Here is a 17,030-nt window from a genome sequence, read left to right on the forward strand (position 1 = left end):
TCTTTCCCAGCATTAGGCTCTTCTCCAGTGAGTCCTTCCTTCTCATTAGGTGGCCAAAGTATTTGAGTTTCAACTTCAGGATCTGGCCTTCTAAAGAGCAGTCAGGGTTGATCTCCTTTAGGACTGACCGGTTTGATCGCCTTGCAGTCCAAGGGACTCGCAGGAGTCTTCTCCAGCACCATAGTTCAAAGGCCTCAATTCTTTGGCACTCAGCCTTTCTTATGCTCCAACTTTCACTGCCATACATTGCAACTGGGAAGACCATAGCCTTGACTATATGCACTTTTGTTGACAGGGTGATATCTCTGCTTTTTAGTGTGCTGTCTAGATTTGCCATGGCTTTCCTCCCGAGAAGCAAGCGTCTTTTAATTTCTTGGCTGCAGTCTCTATCTGCAGTGATCTTGGAGCCCAGGAAAATAAAATCTGTCACTACCTCCATTTCTTCCCCATCTATCTGCCAGGAATTGAGAGTGCTAGATGCCATGATCTTGGTTTTCTTAATGTTAAGTTTCAACCCAAGTTTTGCACTCTCCTTCACCCGCAACAAGAGGCTCTTTAGTTCTTCTTCACTTTCTGCCATTAGAGTGGTATCATCTGCATATCTTACGTTGTTGATATTTCTCCCAGCCATCTTAATTCCAACTTTTGATTCATCTATCCCTGCCTTTCTCATGATGTGCTCTGCATATAAGTTAAATAGGCAGGGCGACAGTATACAGCCTCCTTTCCCAATTTTGAATCAATCAGTGGTTCCGTTTCCAGTTCTCACTGTTGCTTCTTGACCCGCATCTCAAGAGACAAATAAGATGGTCTGGTACACCCATCTCTTTAAGAACTTGCCACAGTTTGTTATGATCCACACAATCAAAGGCTTTAGCATAGACAATGAAGCAGAAGTAGATGTTTTTCTGGAACTCCCTAGCTTTCTCCATGATCCAGCGTATGTTGGCAATTTGATCTCTAGTTCCTCTGCCTCTTTGAAATCCTGCCTGTACTTCTGGTAGTTCTCGATCCACATACTGCTGGAGTCTAGCTTGTAGGATTTTAAGCATAGCTTTACTAGCATGTGAAATGAGTGCAATGGTGCGATAGTTTGAACATTCTTTGGCACTGCCTTTCTTTGGAATTGGAATGTAAACTGATCTTTTCCAATCCTGTGGCCACTGTTGAGTTTTCCAAATTTGCTGGCAAATTGAGTGTAGCACTTTTACTGCATCGTCTTTTAAGATTTTGAATAGCTCAGCTGGAATACTGTCACCTCCACTAGCTTTGTTGTTGCTCAGTTTTTCTAAGGCCCACTTCACTTCACGTTCTAGGATGTCTGGCTCGAGGTCAGTGACCTCCTCATCGTGGTTATCAGGGATGTTAAGCTCATTCTTGTATAGTTCTTCTGTGTAATTTTGCCACCTCTTCTTAATCTCTTCTGCCTCTGTTAGGTCCCTGCCATTTTGGTCTTTTATCATGCCCATTTTTGCATGAAATGTTTCCTTCATCTCTCCAATTTTCTTGAAGAGATCTCTGGTCCTCCCTATTCTATTGTTTTCTTCTATTTCTTTGCACTGTTCATTTAAGAAGGCATTCTTATCTCTTCTAGCTATTCTCTGGAATTCTGCATTCAATTGGGTGTATCTTTCTTTTTCTCCCTTGCTTTTCACTTCCCTCCTTTCCTTGTTGTTGTTGTTAGCTGCAAAGTCGTGTCCGACCCATCGCGACCCTATGGACAACATTCCTCCAGGCCTTTCCTTAGCTATTTGCAAAGCTTCCTCAGACAGCCATTTTGCTTTCTTGCATTTCTTTTGCTTTGGGATGGTTTTAGTTGCTACCTCTTGTACAATATTGTGAACCTCTGTCCATAGTTCTTCAGGCACTCTGTCTATCAGTTCTAATTCCTTAAATCTATTTGTCACCTCTACTGTATATTCAACAGGGATATGATTTAATTCGTACCTGAGTGGCCTAGTGCTTTTCCCAACTTTCCTCCCCACCATGGAGTTAACTAAACCTGTTAACAATTAACAGGTGTGGGGAATGACTAAATATTCATGATGTTGGCATCATGCAAAGTAATAACTTATGTACTCGCATCAGTGGACCAATAGCATCTGGAGTAGGAGTCAAGGGAGAACAGAATAATAATGAAAGGAAAATTGTACCATCATAAGCTATTTTGTATCTGCATCATGGCATTACACAAACGTTCCAAATGGGTGGAGCTTGTAGTGTGATGCTGCTTTTGTCATGTTGATGAAAACAGACAGAACCCATAGATACGTATGATTAGGATTCAAGAACACAATCACAGCAGAGTTACCAGTATTTGCTGGGGATACTACTGGGTGTTCCAATGAAGAATTGGTTACCACTGGGTGTTCCAGCAAAAGTCCAGGTTAGACAGGGCATGAGAAAGAAAACGTGTATGTAAAGCATTGTATATCAAACTGAGCCTCTTGAACTGGGCTTGGAACTGTGCTTCCAACTATTTCAAAATATGCGGGGATACGTTGTCACTGAGAGGTGTGTCTGCTCACTCATAGACCTGCATTTTTGGCTAGCATTTCTAACCTAAATGAATTTTCTAAATAAGACTGTGTTCATTTAGTGGTGCAATTTGTTCAGAAATGAAATGATTACTAAAAGAATCATGTGACAGAGAGAGAGAGATGCTGAGAAGATTGCTGGGGGCTGGCATCTGATTTAAATAAAATTGTCTCATGTAGAAACGCAGGTGTTACTCTCATCCTACATGCATTATGATCAGGTGCAGAAATTTGGGTGTAAGTCATTGAAAAATGATTTTTTTTTACTCCCTTTAACTACTACTTAATACTGTTATATTTGTGACCAGTCATTAACTGAAGTACTCGTTAAATAGGGACTGGCTGTAACAGAAAGCATTTTAAATAACATTTGAAAGCAGGGGAGAGTGCTGATTACACATTAATATGACTATAATGTAATACATTATACAACTAATCTCTAGGCCTTTATAAATCATCTCTGATGTGATTCAAACCAGAGACTGACGATTCAAAGAGAATATAATTCAATCCATATCTGTGCTCCAAGATTTAGAGATAATCCACAGGATATAATACAAGTTAGCTGCTTCATTTATTGACAGGGAGAGACAATGAAAAGTAGTAGGGATGGGTGACTCTGTACAGCACGAGTGTCAAACTCGCCATGTCACATGATGTATTATGATGTATTGCAACTTTTTTGCATTGCTAGAACTGGGGTCAGCACAGCCTCCATCTGATGCAACTGGCCAGTGGGTAAGCAGTTTGACACCCCTGTTGTACAGGATTCAATTTAAGATGGATATCCTCAAGGATTTCATCACAAATCTTTTTTGAAATATTCCTCTCCCTCTCTTTTAAAACAAAGACAACAACAAAAACTACAACAACAGAAAGACAGCAAGGATGAAGATCAGTCCAAATTGTTGAGCAACAAGTCTTTAGAATACTTAAAATTACAAACATTCTTTAAAATTACTCTTACTTTTCTAGTAGCTTTCCAAGGGATCTAAGAGAAGACTGCAAAGAGTGTCTCTTCATTTGCTCATGGAGTTCACAATGTTTTGCTCCTTCTGACTATGGATTGCAGGGGTGCAGAAAGGTTGAAATATCTGGCTGGGGGGGGGAAACTCATCACTAGCTGTGAAGGAAAGCAGGTAGACTGAGGCTCCTTAGCAACAATTGATGTTTTCTTGACTCAATAATGTTGGGGTGGAGCAATTCATGTTGTTGGTGAGCAGTGGCATCAAGACCAGGCTGGAGGTTAAGATTTACTTATTTATTATTTATCAAATTTATATGCCACTCTTCTCACAGTTCCATAGTATGCAGTGGAAAAAGGCAAGCCACACTGGAAGAGGCTGGCACAAAGGAAGTAGCATCATCAGTAGCCTTGCACCCCTTCCTTTGTCCCTGCATTCATATTAGCCTAATGGCCACTAACTCATTGTTGAGGGGACATGATAGCAGTATTCCAATATTTGAGAGGCTGCCATAAGGAGGAGGGGGTCAATTTATTTTTCAAAGTATCAGAGAACAGGATGAGAAACAATGGTTGGAAACTGACCAAAGAGAGAAGCAACTTGGAATTAAGGAAAAACTTCCTAACAGTGAGAACAATTAACCAGTGGAACAGCTTGCCTTCAGAAATCATGGGTGCTCCATCACTTAAGAAGAGACTGGACAGCCACTTGTCTAAAATGGTATAGGGTCTCCTGCTTGGACTAGAAGACCTCCAAGATCCCTTCCAGCTCTATTCTGATTGATTGATTGATTGATTGATTGATTGATTGATTGAAGATTTAAACTTTGTCCCAATCATATAAAGTTTAGAAGCGTGTGGTGGACTGATCATGCTCTGAATACTGAAGGTTGAATTTAGCTTCCATTTGTGTGGAAAAAGCCAGCAGAGAAATATGAAAGTAGTTTCTTTTATTAGAAAAAAGTATTGTAAATACTTTACATAAAATGGTTCACGCATAACAAACTTTTTATAGAACCTGAAAAACATACATAAAAAACATAGTCTCAAGCCTTTTCAGAGTTTTCTAGGAAAAGAAAAGTTTGCTGGCAAAGATACATTCAGCAGTCAAAACCACCACTGTAAACATGGATTTGGACACGCACGCAAGTCCTTTAGCGTAATTTGCTGGCTTGGGCAATTCCTCAGCATTTGGGTTCCAGCCAAGCTGACAATGACCTTGTTCAGCTTCAGATTTGTGGTGTCATCTTATCATTTCCAGTGGTCTGAGTGGGCTTATCACTGCTATGGCATCAAAACCTAACTTAGGCAATTAAGATACTGTATGCATGAACCCCTTCCTAAAGTTTCATGTACTTGTAACAAGCAAGAGACACGAAAACCAGAGAAAAAGGATGATAATAATAACAATGGATGCAAGCATCACAAGTTTTGTCTGCTATTTTGTCTCCTCTTGAGAAATTCTGGATTTATCCTGATGGGGCTAAGTTGCTACCACACCATTTGTGTAAGGCTAAAAGAGAAGTCAAGCTTTGCCAGTTGGATTGCAGACAACCGTGTGGCTGTTGAACTGACACATTTGTATAAAACCACCAGTCCTTTAGAGCCAATGTTACTTCACAGAAGCTACCGTGTGGCTTGAAATTCAGTTTTTGATAACGTTGGTGACAAAGAGGAAGTTGACGGTGAAGATTGAATTTCCACTTCTCCTTTCTTTAAGTGAAGGCGTGCAAAGGTGCTTCTCCAAAGATGCTGTCCGTCAATCAGTCCCTGCCCTGCAGTGTGGAGCTTGCTTGGTTTACATTCAAAAGTCATTTAATATAAAGACAGCAACCCGATTTTCTCGTTTCCTGTAGGCATTGCGAGTAGAAGCACACGGTTTTCCTTGGCTAGGTCATCTTGTGGTCTGTTTTGATGGTATCGGGTTTAATGAGTTCAGTTGAATAGTCAGTGGGCAAATACTCCTCTCTTTGTTCTTCAAACATTCGTTTTAGAACTTTTTCAGGGTCAGGAATTTTTGGGAAGATCAACAGCTGAATTCTCTTCAGATAAACGAGGAGAATGATAGTCAAGATTGCAGCACATAATGGAATCATGACAAACAAAACAATGTTCAATGTTTCAGACTTGTCCCGGTCATCCCAGGACACCGGCTTGCTCCATTCACTCCAGAGACCTCGTACGTCTTTGCACTGAGTGCTGAGAATGCCCAGCACAGCCCTGACTCTGAGAACGTGATACTTCTTGGGCTCAAGGGGGATGGTTACGTTGGTACTGTCTTCTTTAGGCTCTTGTTTAATGCCATTGATTTCTACCTGATAGCATATGCCATTCCAGCTGCTCGGACGATGCCATGTTAGGAAATAAACGTTACTGCTCTGCATGACTTTCAGATTTATTGGTGGGTCAAGTTTTACTGGATAATCAGACTCTTCTCTACCTTCTTTTGTAAACATGCACACTGGCTGGACGTCTTCAGAATCACTACGGACAGAGAGAACGATGGTGCGTAATCCGGAACAGTTGATCGGAAAGATGCATCGGAAGGTGTCTCCATTGATGCTGTGATTTGTGCACGGCTGCCTTTTTTCCATGTCCTCGTGCCCGAAGTACAGGCGGTAGTTGGTGTCATGAGGCGCTTTCCTTCCTCGCTTCCAGGAACAGGACATCCATTTCAGGTTATGACAAACGCAACTGATATTCGTGGCTCCCGTCTCGGCGGTGCCATTTTGTGCCAGTGGGATCTTAAACCATTCTCCTTTGTACTTGTCATTGTCACAAGACGTCTGTAGCCCAAAAAACATATTTCTCCCTAGAAAGACTGCCATTTTCCTGGACAGCTCTTGGTTCCAACACTCTTCGACCCACGTTGTGCCATTGAACAGACCAGTGTGATATTCCATCTCCTTAGAGCAATTCCCGCGGGAACTGGCTGGGTCCCACTGGATGCTTAAGATGCAGCTGCTCTCATCCAAGATGTAACTGATGTTTTCCGGGGGAGGAAGGTTTGGCTGAACTCCTAGACCTTTGCACTCTGGTCCCTCCCATCCCGGCAGCCGGACATTGGACTACACCACCCATCATTTGGGAGAGTGGCCCAGCAGAGAAATATAATAATCCATTAACACAAGAGAGACAAAATGAAGAGGTTTTGAAAAAAAATGAATGAAGCCCAAAGGAATGTTAGCTTTGACATCTCAGATGGGCCTTGATGGGCAGCAAGTTTACGATAGCAAAGAAGGTATTTCTCCAGGTCCTCTTCTTAATGTTGGAGAGCTTATTCAGCTCTCTCTCAATGTTCTCCAGATATATAAGTGAAGCTGCCACATTATAAATTATCTTCCACAACCCCAGAATCAGGAGAAAAGCCATCAATCTGCAAAGCACTTCCCAGTGCCACTGTACATTTGTAGCCACTCGACCCAACCTGTTACCCTGAAGCCATTCCTTGATAGGGATGATTGGATCTGGTTTTTGCTGAATCGAAGTATTCCTGGTACCCTAGCAGTCAGAAACATACTTTGTTTCAGATATCTAAGATCTATTTTTGAAGGGGAGACAATGGGAAGGGAAATGCTCTGGGGAAAAAAGTAAGTTCTAGAAAACGTTAGACAAAATAAATAATCCTGGCACATTGTGTCCTCCTAACTTTTCTAGAAGGCCCTTTGAATTCCAATGTATCTTCCTCCTTGTCATCTATAAATACAGGCAAGCATTTAAATATAACGAAGGCTGAATGAGCCTTGCATTCTTCTGGGTTCATAGCCCTTCGCTGCAAGCATATTGCTTGCCAAAACAGCCCTGAAGAAAGGACAGTTAACGTTTGGGATTAGAGGCAGGGACAGAAAAAAGCAGTCACTGCCAATGTCCCTCATTATTCTAAATGTGCCCTGTCATCCAGGTCACACTTGTCATACATGCCATTCTCACTTTAATTGCAACTTCTTGCTCCTCTGCAAGTAGTCTTCAAGTAGCCAAGTTGGGAAGATGGACAGGATCGATTGATGTAACTTCTGCTTGCCATCTCCCTCTGGGTGGTGAGCAATGGCCAGGGATGGCCTTGCTCCGGGCTACCTTTGCCACCTTATTTACAGATTGCTCTCTAACTGGTCAGGTAGGAATAGTGGCAAGAGGTATCATTATCTCTGCCACTCTTCTCAGCTGAGATCTGGGAAAGATTGCTATGGAGAAAAAGTGATAATTTCCTGCACCATGTTACCATGTTTGTCTAAGAGAATAATAGGGAGTCAGGATAATATAGAACACACATAACTTTGGCTTCCACACTACTCTGATTTTACAATGAGACTGGGGATGAAAAAAACCCAGCATTTGGTGGGGCAAGGGTCTGGGCAGTTGCTTAAGCTTGCTGACATTAAAGTTATCAATCAAGATGCATTCCCAATCACAATTATGGCTGAATTAATGAACAGAAGATAGTCCAGAAGATAGCTTATAATTCCCCCAACTCAGGAATTTTTATTTTATTTTATTTTATTTTATTATTTTATTTATTTTATTTTATTTTATTTTATTTTATTATTTTATTTTATTTTATTTTATTATTTTATTTTATTTTATTTTATTTTATTTTATTTTATTTATTTTATTTATTTTATTTTATTTTATTTTATTTTATTTTATTTATTTTATTTTATTTTATTTTATTATTTTATTATTTTATTTTATTTTATTTTATTTTATTTTATTTTATTTTATTATTTTATTTTATTTTATTATTTTATTTTTATTTTACCTGCCTTTATTACTTTATAAGTAACACAAAGCAGCAAAGATACCTGATACTCCTTCCTCCTCTTATTTTTCCCTGTGAGGTGGGTTGGGTCAAGAGGCAGTGACTGGCCCAAAGTCACCCAGTTGATTTTCATGCTTTAGGCGAGACTAGAACTTAAATGGGACTATAATGAGAGATATATGACAGGGAATACGCTACATGCTTTGAAATCTACATTCAACTATTGCTGTCACCTGTCATAGATTTGACAGACATTTGTGCTGTTTCTGTCATCACGTTTTCATACCATCTACAATTCTTGATGAACCAATTTGTTCTAAAGGAAGAGCAGAAACAGAAACAATGAAGCTTCCACAAAGAAATCCTGACAAGGCTTGAGCTCATAAACAGAAAGAAAAAGCAGAAGAGATAAGAAGCATAGGTGAAAGAAAGAACATTTAAGTAAAAAACAGGGCAGCCTAGGTGAAGAAAAGTAACAATGCCAACCTGAGTACAACCTCATCAGGATGTTTCATCAGGATGAAACACTTTTTCACCTCCCACTCATTCTCTTTCCATATACTTCAAACAGTAGTCAACAGGAAGCTTGATGTCAGGGACTGTTGTTACGTTATTTGATTTTATAAGTCACTCTGGTATCCATTTAAGGCTCAAAATGTGAACATCAGCAAAAGAAGGAGGCCGAGGTGATTTGCCTGCAGATCACGATCTAGAAGACCTATTGTTTTATTTTACATATAAAAAAGCTCTGCATAGCCAAAATCAAACTCAGGAATTTTGGGAGATTTCATTAATTCTATGCAGTCTTAGCATTCATCTTTACTACACATTAGAATGCCCAATAGCCCTGCTAAATGGCAAGATCTGGTTGACTTTGGTTGATCTCAGCGTTATCTGGACATGGTTAGCACGTGGATGGAGACAACCTGAAAATCCCCAGGCTGTATGGTAGACTGAAAATTGAAAAATTGAAAAATGAAACATCCGAGAAGAAAACGGTGGCAAATTTCTTCTATATTACTGTCAAAAAACTGGAAATGTCCATGATGACGTCACTCAAGGGAGACCTGACTTTATTAATAGCCAGTAACGAAAACCATTACATGAAGTTTCTACTATTAGATGACCTTCCTTCCTTCCTTCCTTCCTTCCTTCCTTCCTTCCTTCCTTCCTTCCTTCCTTCCTTCCTTCCTTCCTTCCTTCCTTCCTTGTCTCACATTAAGTATAAAAAGTCAAGGCAGCACACATAGTTTTATTGACAGAACAACTAAAGTCGCCTCATGAACTTCTGAAGCTGCACTAGTTCCTGGGTCTCCCCACTTCTAATGCAAAGCCATATATACTATATTACATTCTGGGTTGTGTGAAGAGGTATTAATTATTTTCCTGGGCCTGATTTTCCACCATTCATTCTAGATTTGTGGCTCTAATTGGAACAAAAGCCTTAACAACAGAAAATGCTTCTTTTTGCTCCCAATAGGAGCTAATGGTCTGTCAAGCTAAAATTACAACCCAGCCATTCAAGATGAATCCAGGTGGATGGCGGAAGAAGAAGATTTGACAGCTACAAAAAATGTAAACAATTTCTCAGTGTACAGCTGCAAAAAGTATTTTTTTTCCACTAGGAACAGTTGTACCCCTACTGAGTATGGAGCCTGTACACTTTTAACTCACATAATCCTTTTTCCTACAACTCCTCCACCTTATAAAAATCACTCCGGCAATGACAAGAATATTTTCCAAGTATTAACATTCCTGTGCCATATATCAACATTAGCGGCAAGAGAGAAATTACAAATACCACAGTTTCCAATAGGTCAGAGGGAATAGGAAGATTTTTCCAAGCATTTCAGATTTCAAAGCATTTCAGGGTTAGGATTTCTTCAGGACCTAATACAGATTTAGAGCAAACGACAGCTATGATCAAGATTGTCATCTAAATAAGACCAGTGGAGAAAAAATAATGAAATTAGGAAAACAATACAACTCACACTGAATACCAACAAAGCATTTATTTTCAAACCATTTGTGTATTTAAAACTTTTATCTAGCCACCTATCAGGCTTCCAGCATGACTATCACACTTTCCTGTCTTTTCCTGCAATTAAAATGGACTGGTGTGTTTTTCTAAACCACAGAGGTCATAGCCCATAATGTTTTAGTGGTTGCACTTCCATTGAGGTTATCCATCCCCCAAATTTAAGGCAAAGTGGCTTCCTTTTTATGTTTCAGCTGTTGCCACATGGAATCCTCATGAAGATCTGCTGCCAAAGTGTGTTCCAGCTAGTTGCCTGAATTTCAGATTGATATTTTTCCTATTACTGGCATTGTCACATAAAACAAACCTCAATTTTGTCACAACGAGCAAAAATAGATGTACATTTTAGATCATGTATTGCATACTTCTTGGAATGTGTGCAATCTAATGGATAGAACAGCTTTTGTGTGGAAGACTGACTCATAGCTGATTTTTTTTTTATGTATTTCTAATACTTACATTAACCGCCAACTAAGCCTTACATCTCCTTTCGTTAGTGTTTCGTAGCTTGTTTCACTCTTTATTTCTGACTCATCATATTGCGTTATCCTATTGCTGATAAAAAGTCCATTTTCTTCCTCCCTCTATTTTATAGACTGGATTTGTCAAACCAAATCAAAGAGTACAGTAGCTGTGTATGCAATGAGATTAGCTTGCAAACAGTGAATTTGGTCTCTGTGGCAAGCTCTAACACTAATCCACGAATCGGAATCGTAAAGAAAGGTAGCATATTTATTTATTTATTTATTTATTTATTTATTTATTTATTTATTTATTTATTTATTTATTTATTTATTTATTTATTTAAATTCCATTTATATCCCGCCCTTCTCCGAAGACTCAGGGCGGCTTACAAGCTTTAGCAGTAGCCTTCATTCTATGTATATGCCTGCTTATTAGGGCTTTCACACACACCCCAAGCGGCATTATTACAAAGTCAGCTTAATTGCCACCAACAATCTGGGTCCTCATTTTACCTACCTCGGAAGGATGGAAGGCTGAGTCAACCTTGAGCCCGGTGGGATGCGAACCTGCACTAACTGCAGGCAGCTGGTGTTACTTAAGGAGGCATCAGCCCACTGCTCCACCAAGGCTATTATAAATGATATTGCATGAAAAGGAGTGACCTTCAGTTTAGCTGACCAAGATGCTATCCAGACCACACTGGGACATAATCTTATGCAGAATTGACTTGGGAGGCCGGTGTGTCACATAGTGTGGTGGGATGGAGGGTTTGTTGTCACTGTGTGTTGGGGGGAGAGAGCATGGGGGGGGAGGCTCAGCTAATCTCAGTGTACACATGTTGTACTTTGATAATAAAGGTTTATTATTATTATTATTATTATTATTATTATTATTATTATTATTATTATTATTATTATTATTATTATTATTATCACTAAATCCCCCCAATATTTTTTTTCATTTTACTTCATCTAACAATGAGCACATTCTAATACAGTAGATATAAAAGTTATATTATAAGGTCATAATGTGAAAGTACCTGAGTCAAACTTTTGTAGCAGGTAGAAACACTAAACTCTTTCTCTTTCCTTTTCACATTTCAAGCAGAGTTGGAAAATTCAAGCAATCAAACAGAATAGAACTGGAAGTGACCTTGGAGGTCTTCTAGTCAAACCCTGTTCAAGCAGGGTTAGATAAGTATATTTATTGTGCATAATTATGAAGGAGTTCCTTCTTAGCAGCACCAGGAATTTTGATCTATAGCTAGATTGTTCCCAAAGTTTAAGTCCTGGGAATTTCTTCTCCTAACTTTTGGAAACAAAATGACCATTGGGTCATTTCATTCCCAGCCTTGAAGGTTTCCGCCATTTATCTCTTGTTTACAAAAAATATTTCTCTGGTATGAAATTAGGTTTCACATTTAAGCAGCTCCCCAAAATAAAAATATGAAATATGTCCCTACTCAATTTGTGCTGCTTGAGCAAGTTCAGGACTCCTCCTCCAACGCCGCCTCCATCTCCTCTTCAAAAGTACACCTCCAGTTGTGACCACTCACCACAAGCCCTCTATTGCAATGTATTAATATATTCTAACCCTGAGTAAGTGAGTAGGTGGGCATTTTTCTGGTGGCTGTTTAATCTCTTTCTTCTGCACTATGGGTGGGTAGACTTCATATCCTCAAGAAATTGTCCCTGTGACTTCAGGGAGACTGAAACTCTTACCCAAATCTTCCCATGGTGTCCCATATATATCCTAAGGTGAACGATTTCTAATTGTATCCTCTAATCCCAATTATTTTCAATTTTGATAATACACAGCATTATTTTGTGTTACCCTTTCACTCATATTCTAGGTTCCCCAAATACTTTTACTGAGCCAGATTTTGATTTAGATGTGTTTTATGATAATTTGGAGAGCAATAGGTTTGTTGTAAGAATCTGTTTTCTTTTTCTTATTTGCAATGCTGGTTAAATACAAAAAGAATCAATGACCAGTCACCACCAATGAAAAAGAATAGGGCTTTTTTTTACAATTCATGGGAAATAGTAAGAGTTCATTGTTCCTTCCTTAGCTACCATCCTGATTCAGAGATTTGCCTCCACAAAGAGAAAACGGAGCAGCAATGGCTTTGCCATTTTTCCCTTCCATTAGTGACATATACTGTGTGTTATGCTTTGAGAACCACATAGTAGATAGGAAGAGATCATTAACATTTCTTCTTATCAACAGGACAGCGGTCCGCCAATTCCCTGGCCTTCCAGTACATCTATTTGTAAATAGAGCAACAAAGGGAAAGAATGGCTCTCCCACTATATCAAATCTTGAACCCAGGAGGAGGCAAGAAGTAGAATCTTTGAGGCAGAACCTCAATGTCTGCAAGGAATAGCCAGAATGTACGTGAGAAAAAAATATGGATGAACTACGGATTAGAAGAGTCCTTCGGGAGAAGGGCGGTATATAAATAAAATTATTATTATTATTATTATTATTATTATTATTATTATTATTATTATTATTATTATTAATGAATAACATTGAATAACATTGATTGATGGAAGGATGGATTTAATTATTTAATTTATATGCCACCTAACTCCCGTTGACTCGGGTGTTATGTGTGTGACTGTTGTTAATCACATAGGTTTGTCCCTTCCATATTTCACTAACTTAAGATTACAAGGAGGAAAAAAAATGAGAGAGAAAAAACTTAAATTGATGAATTTCAATAGTCCTTGGAATATCCTAGCTATTAGAATTATTCTCATGATTAGGTAAAGTCAACCTTAACAAAGGATTTGGCTAGGATCCTTCTGAGTAGACTATTTAGCAAAACGATTAATAAGCTTAGATACAGTTCTAACTGAAGGGTGAGCAATGGACTTAAACTCCATCTCTACATTTCTATTTTCTGCTTTGGGACCTGAGGACTTTTAAATCACTTCTAATCCTAGAATTCAAAGCCATTAGCATTTCTGTCTCTGTCTCTCTGTCTGTCTGTCTGTCTGTCTCTCTCTCTCTCTCTCTCTCTCTCTCTCTCTCTCTCTCTTTCAAAATATTCTGGTCATATGTATTTAATTTAAAAAATGAACGTTAAATCCAAGAAGAAGAAGAAATGAAAGAACCTCGGAAGTTGATATTAGATTTAGTTCACAACAGAATAGCTGAGCAAAATGACATTATCTTAAGACAATATTGGAATGTATCTTTAGCTCATATAAATTCTCTTTTATGATCCATAATGAATATAATATATAGCTAATGTTAGTAGTTGAATGGTTAAGATGGTAAGTGGCGTCATAGAGTAGGTACCTTATGGAAAATACATAAAAACAATGATTAGAAAAAGTTTTGTTTACTGATTGTGTTTCTTCTGCACTTTTTTCTATACTTTTTCTCCCCTTCAGTTGAAGAGAATGGATTTGTTAATTTAGGCCAAGGCAGAATAATGAGATACATTTTTGATAAACTATGAAAATACTAGATAGTCATACAAAGATGCAAATGTTTTAATTTCTTTTCCTATGAAAATCCATTCCGTACTGTGAGTTAAACATTTATGGATGTATTTATTTTAAATGCAAATTCAGTGTATCCAACTTAAATTGTTAATGTTCTGTTGAACTGAGTTGTGAATTAGGGTCTGAGACTCAGATCCATCATTCTTCCTTATAACCGCACTCTGATTCAGCCCCAGAGGGAAGAGGGAAAGAAAAATTAGAGTTGGATATCTCTCCACTTACGAAAATCCTTTTTTTTCCTTTTCTTTTTTATCTCTCTATCTCTCACAGAACAAGGCATATTTCTTCAACAGTGATTTGGAAAAAACATTACAATCTCATGCAAACATAATCCAGCACCTCTTTGCTACTCATTGAAGCAAATAGTGGTTTTTTTATACCTTCCAGATGAGTTTGGAGGGGGAAAAATCAATGATAATAATGATAAAATCAAGCATTAACTTTGATAAGACAACTCCTTGAAGCATCCAAAAGTTCTTTTAGGCACATATAGAAGCCTGAAAAATAACATGCTGCTTTATTGACTAGCAAAGAGGTGCTATGCTTACATATGTTCTGAACCTCCTGTTCCCAATTATTTTGAACCATGCATAAATCTACCTATTGTTGAAAGAAAAATCTGGGCCTGTTCCAAGCCGGGAGGATGCTGTAAATAAAATGGAGACTGGCTGCTTAGGAAATAAGATTTCTGTTTATTGATGAGCAGAACCAGCAACAGCATGCTGTTCTGGGACAGCTGACAAAATAGAGTTGAGAGTGAGTGAGTTTTTATACATTTTTGGGGGCTTTGCCTTGTGAAATGTACTTTGATCTGTGCTTGAGTGTGCCTTTTTGGTATTTTAATTATTGTTGCCTGACTCCCATTGTGGCTGGGAGCTCATGTCCTGTCCTTGAAGCTGGGTGGGGAATGTAGATTTTAGGAGTCTTTGTTTTTCTAATCCCATCAGCTCCAGTCTTCTTTGGGAGCTGTGGCTGAAAGCATTTTGCTTATGAATAGGTTGCCCCAGTCTTTCTGAATGGATTACAAAATCTCCATTTCTAAAGATTAGCCTCTGCAGGTTTCTGCTTGAGGCAGAAGACTGGGGCTGCTTCTGCTTTTGTTAAGATTTTTACTCCATTTCTCCTTTAGGGGAAATATTCTATCCTGCTCTTTTAATATTCCCCCAAAATAACTTAGAATTCCTAGCCCAGGTTTCTTAGGGATAAATACAACAAACAAAAGCTCTTTTGGGGGGGTCTCATAATTTTTAAATGCAAGGAGGGGGTCTGGGAAAAAGAGCTTAAGAAACTCTATTAAATTATTTTGCAATTCAGGATGTTAATTCTAAGTCAGTTTTAAAGCTTTGGCATAAACCTGTAACTCCTTGACTTTGTGCTTTCCGTATCTTTCAAATTGTTTGATTTGTACAATATGTATTGTTGAATAACGTAACAGTGGAAACTGCCATATCTTTCTGCAACGTAATGTTCAACTGCTTTTACATGCTTAAGCAAGTGATTACTTGTTTAATCACAAGAGTAAACAGAATTAAATAAGCAAGTGTGCTTACAGTGGAAATTATGTACTGGCAAGTACCGAAATGCAGGAAGAATAAGTCCTTCCTTAGAAGTACTGTATAATGGAATAATCTCTTACCACAATTACAGCAATCTTATTTCCCTACTGGGAAGTTGTTAAACATTGATGTTCATTAACAATAATTCCCTGAATTTCGAACAATACTTCTTTCTTGCTAATCTGAAGGTACAGCTTTATCCAAACTTAGCTATCTCTTCTAAAAAATGTTTTGTAGGGTTTTTTTTCTGCTACAAAGTCACCTGGGAAAGTTCTTCTCTCTTGCAGTAGATCTCTTAGGGTTTCTTTGCTGCTGGAACTGTGCTGACAGAGAAATTAAGGACAAAAAAAGGTTCTCGAGACATAGCAATCTCTGCCACTTCCTCACTGCACTGCTCATTGTCTTTATAAAAAGGCATTTTTAAAGGAGGAAAAAATAGCACCTAGTTATTTGCTGGCCTGCCTACCAAGCTAAGCAGATCACTTCCTCCACTGTTTCTTTCTGGATTTGAATCCAGGCATCACCCCAAGGTTTATTTTGGGATCTACTGAAATTCCCTGCCTTATGGGTTTCAGTACAAATAAGGTGACTTCCCACTTCATCCTCAACCCAAAGCTGAGACTATCTTTCCAATTCTTGAATATAATAAAAGCAAAGGGACCTCCTCCCGAGGGCCTCACCCAGTAATTCAGGGAACAAACTAGGATTAAGGATGTCAAGTTTGGGCTGATCAATTATGAGGTGCTTACAAGCACCTTGTCCTATCCTCTTCTGATTTTCGGTGCACTGAGACATAAGCTTACATTTGGAAAGCCCTGCCTGTGACCTCAAATTTGAATCCAGTGAATTTATTGCAAAATCTCTTTGAACTCTACCTAGTAAAAGGCGAGGAAAGGAAAAGTGCAGGGTAGATTTCATCTAAATGCCTGCCTTTGGGCAATACTGTACTGTAGCCTAAGCTGCTTGTCTCCTATGCTGCTCCCAGCTGTTCTAAAGCTCATTGAACACCAGATTGCAATGGTTTGGCAATATGGCTCAGTTTGGATGATGGCTACCACAAGGCCTGTTTGGTTGTTCCCCTACTTCTCATCCTTCCCATCTCTGCAGGAGAGACTAGTCTTGGTGGTTGGTCTCTGTGTGAGTGAGATTACCAGTGCCTGCCTTTTCCTTTTAAAGACTGCTCCATCCTCAATTAA

At 38.7% G+C, this 17,030-nt stretch overlaps 1 protein-coding gene across 1 annotated transcript; it reads right to left on the bottom strand.

The window, feature by feature from the left end:
- Positions 1–4,436: 4,436 nt before the first annotated feature.
- On the bottom strand, positions 4,437–6,522 carry LOC310633891 (interleukin-13 receptor subunit alpha-1-like). The gene has a single exon (XM_083351836.1). It carries the CDS (start codon positions 6,402–6,404, stop codon positions 5,391–5,393), a length of 1,014 nt encoding a protein of 337 aa, XP_083207962.1. The 5' UTR covers positions 6,405–6,522; the 3' UTR covers positions 4,437–5,390.
- Positions 6,523–17,030: the final 10,508 nt, after the last annotated feature.

Source organism: Vipera ursinii (assembly GCF_947247035.1).
Source record: "Vipera ursinii genome assembly, chromosome: 2".
Classification (NCBI taxonomy): domain Eukaryota; kingdom Metazoa; phylum Chordata; class Lepidosauria; order Squamata; family Viperidae; genus Vipera; species Vipera ursinii.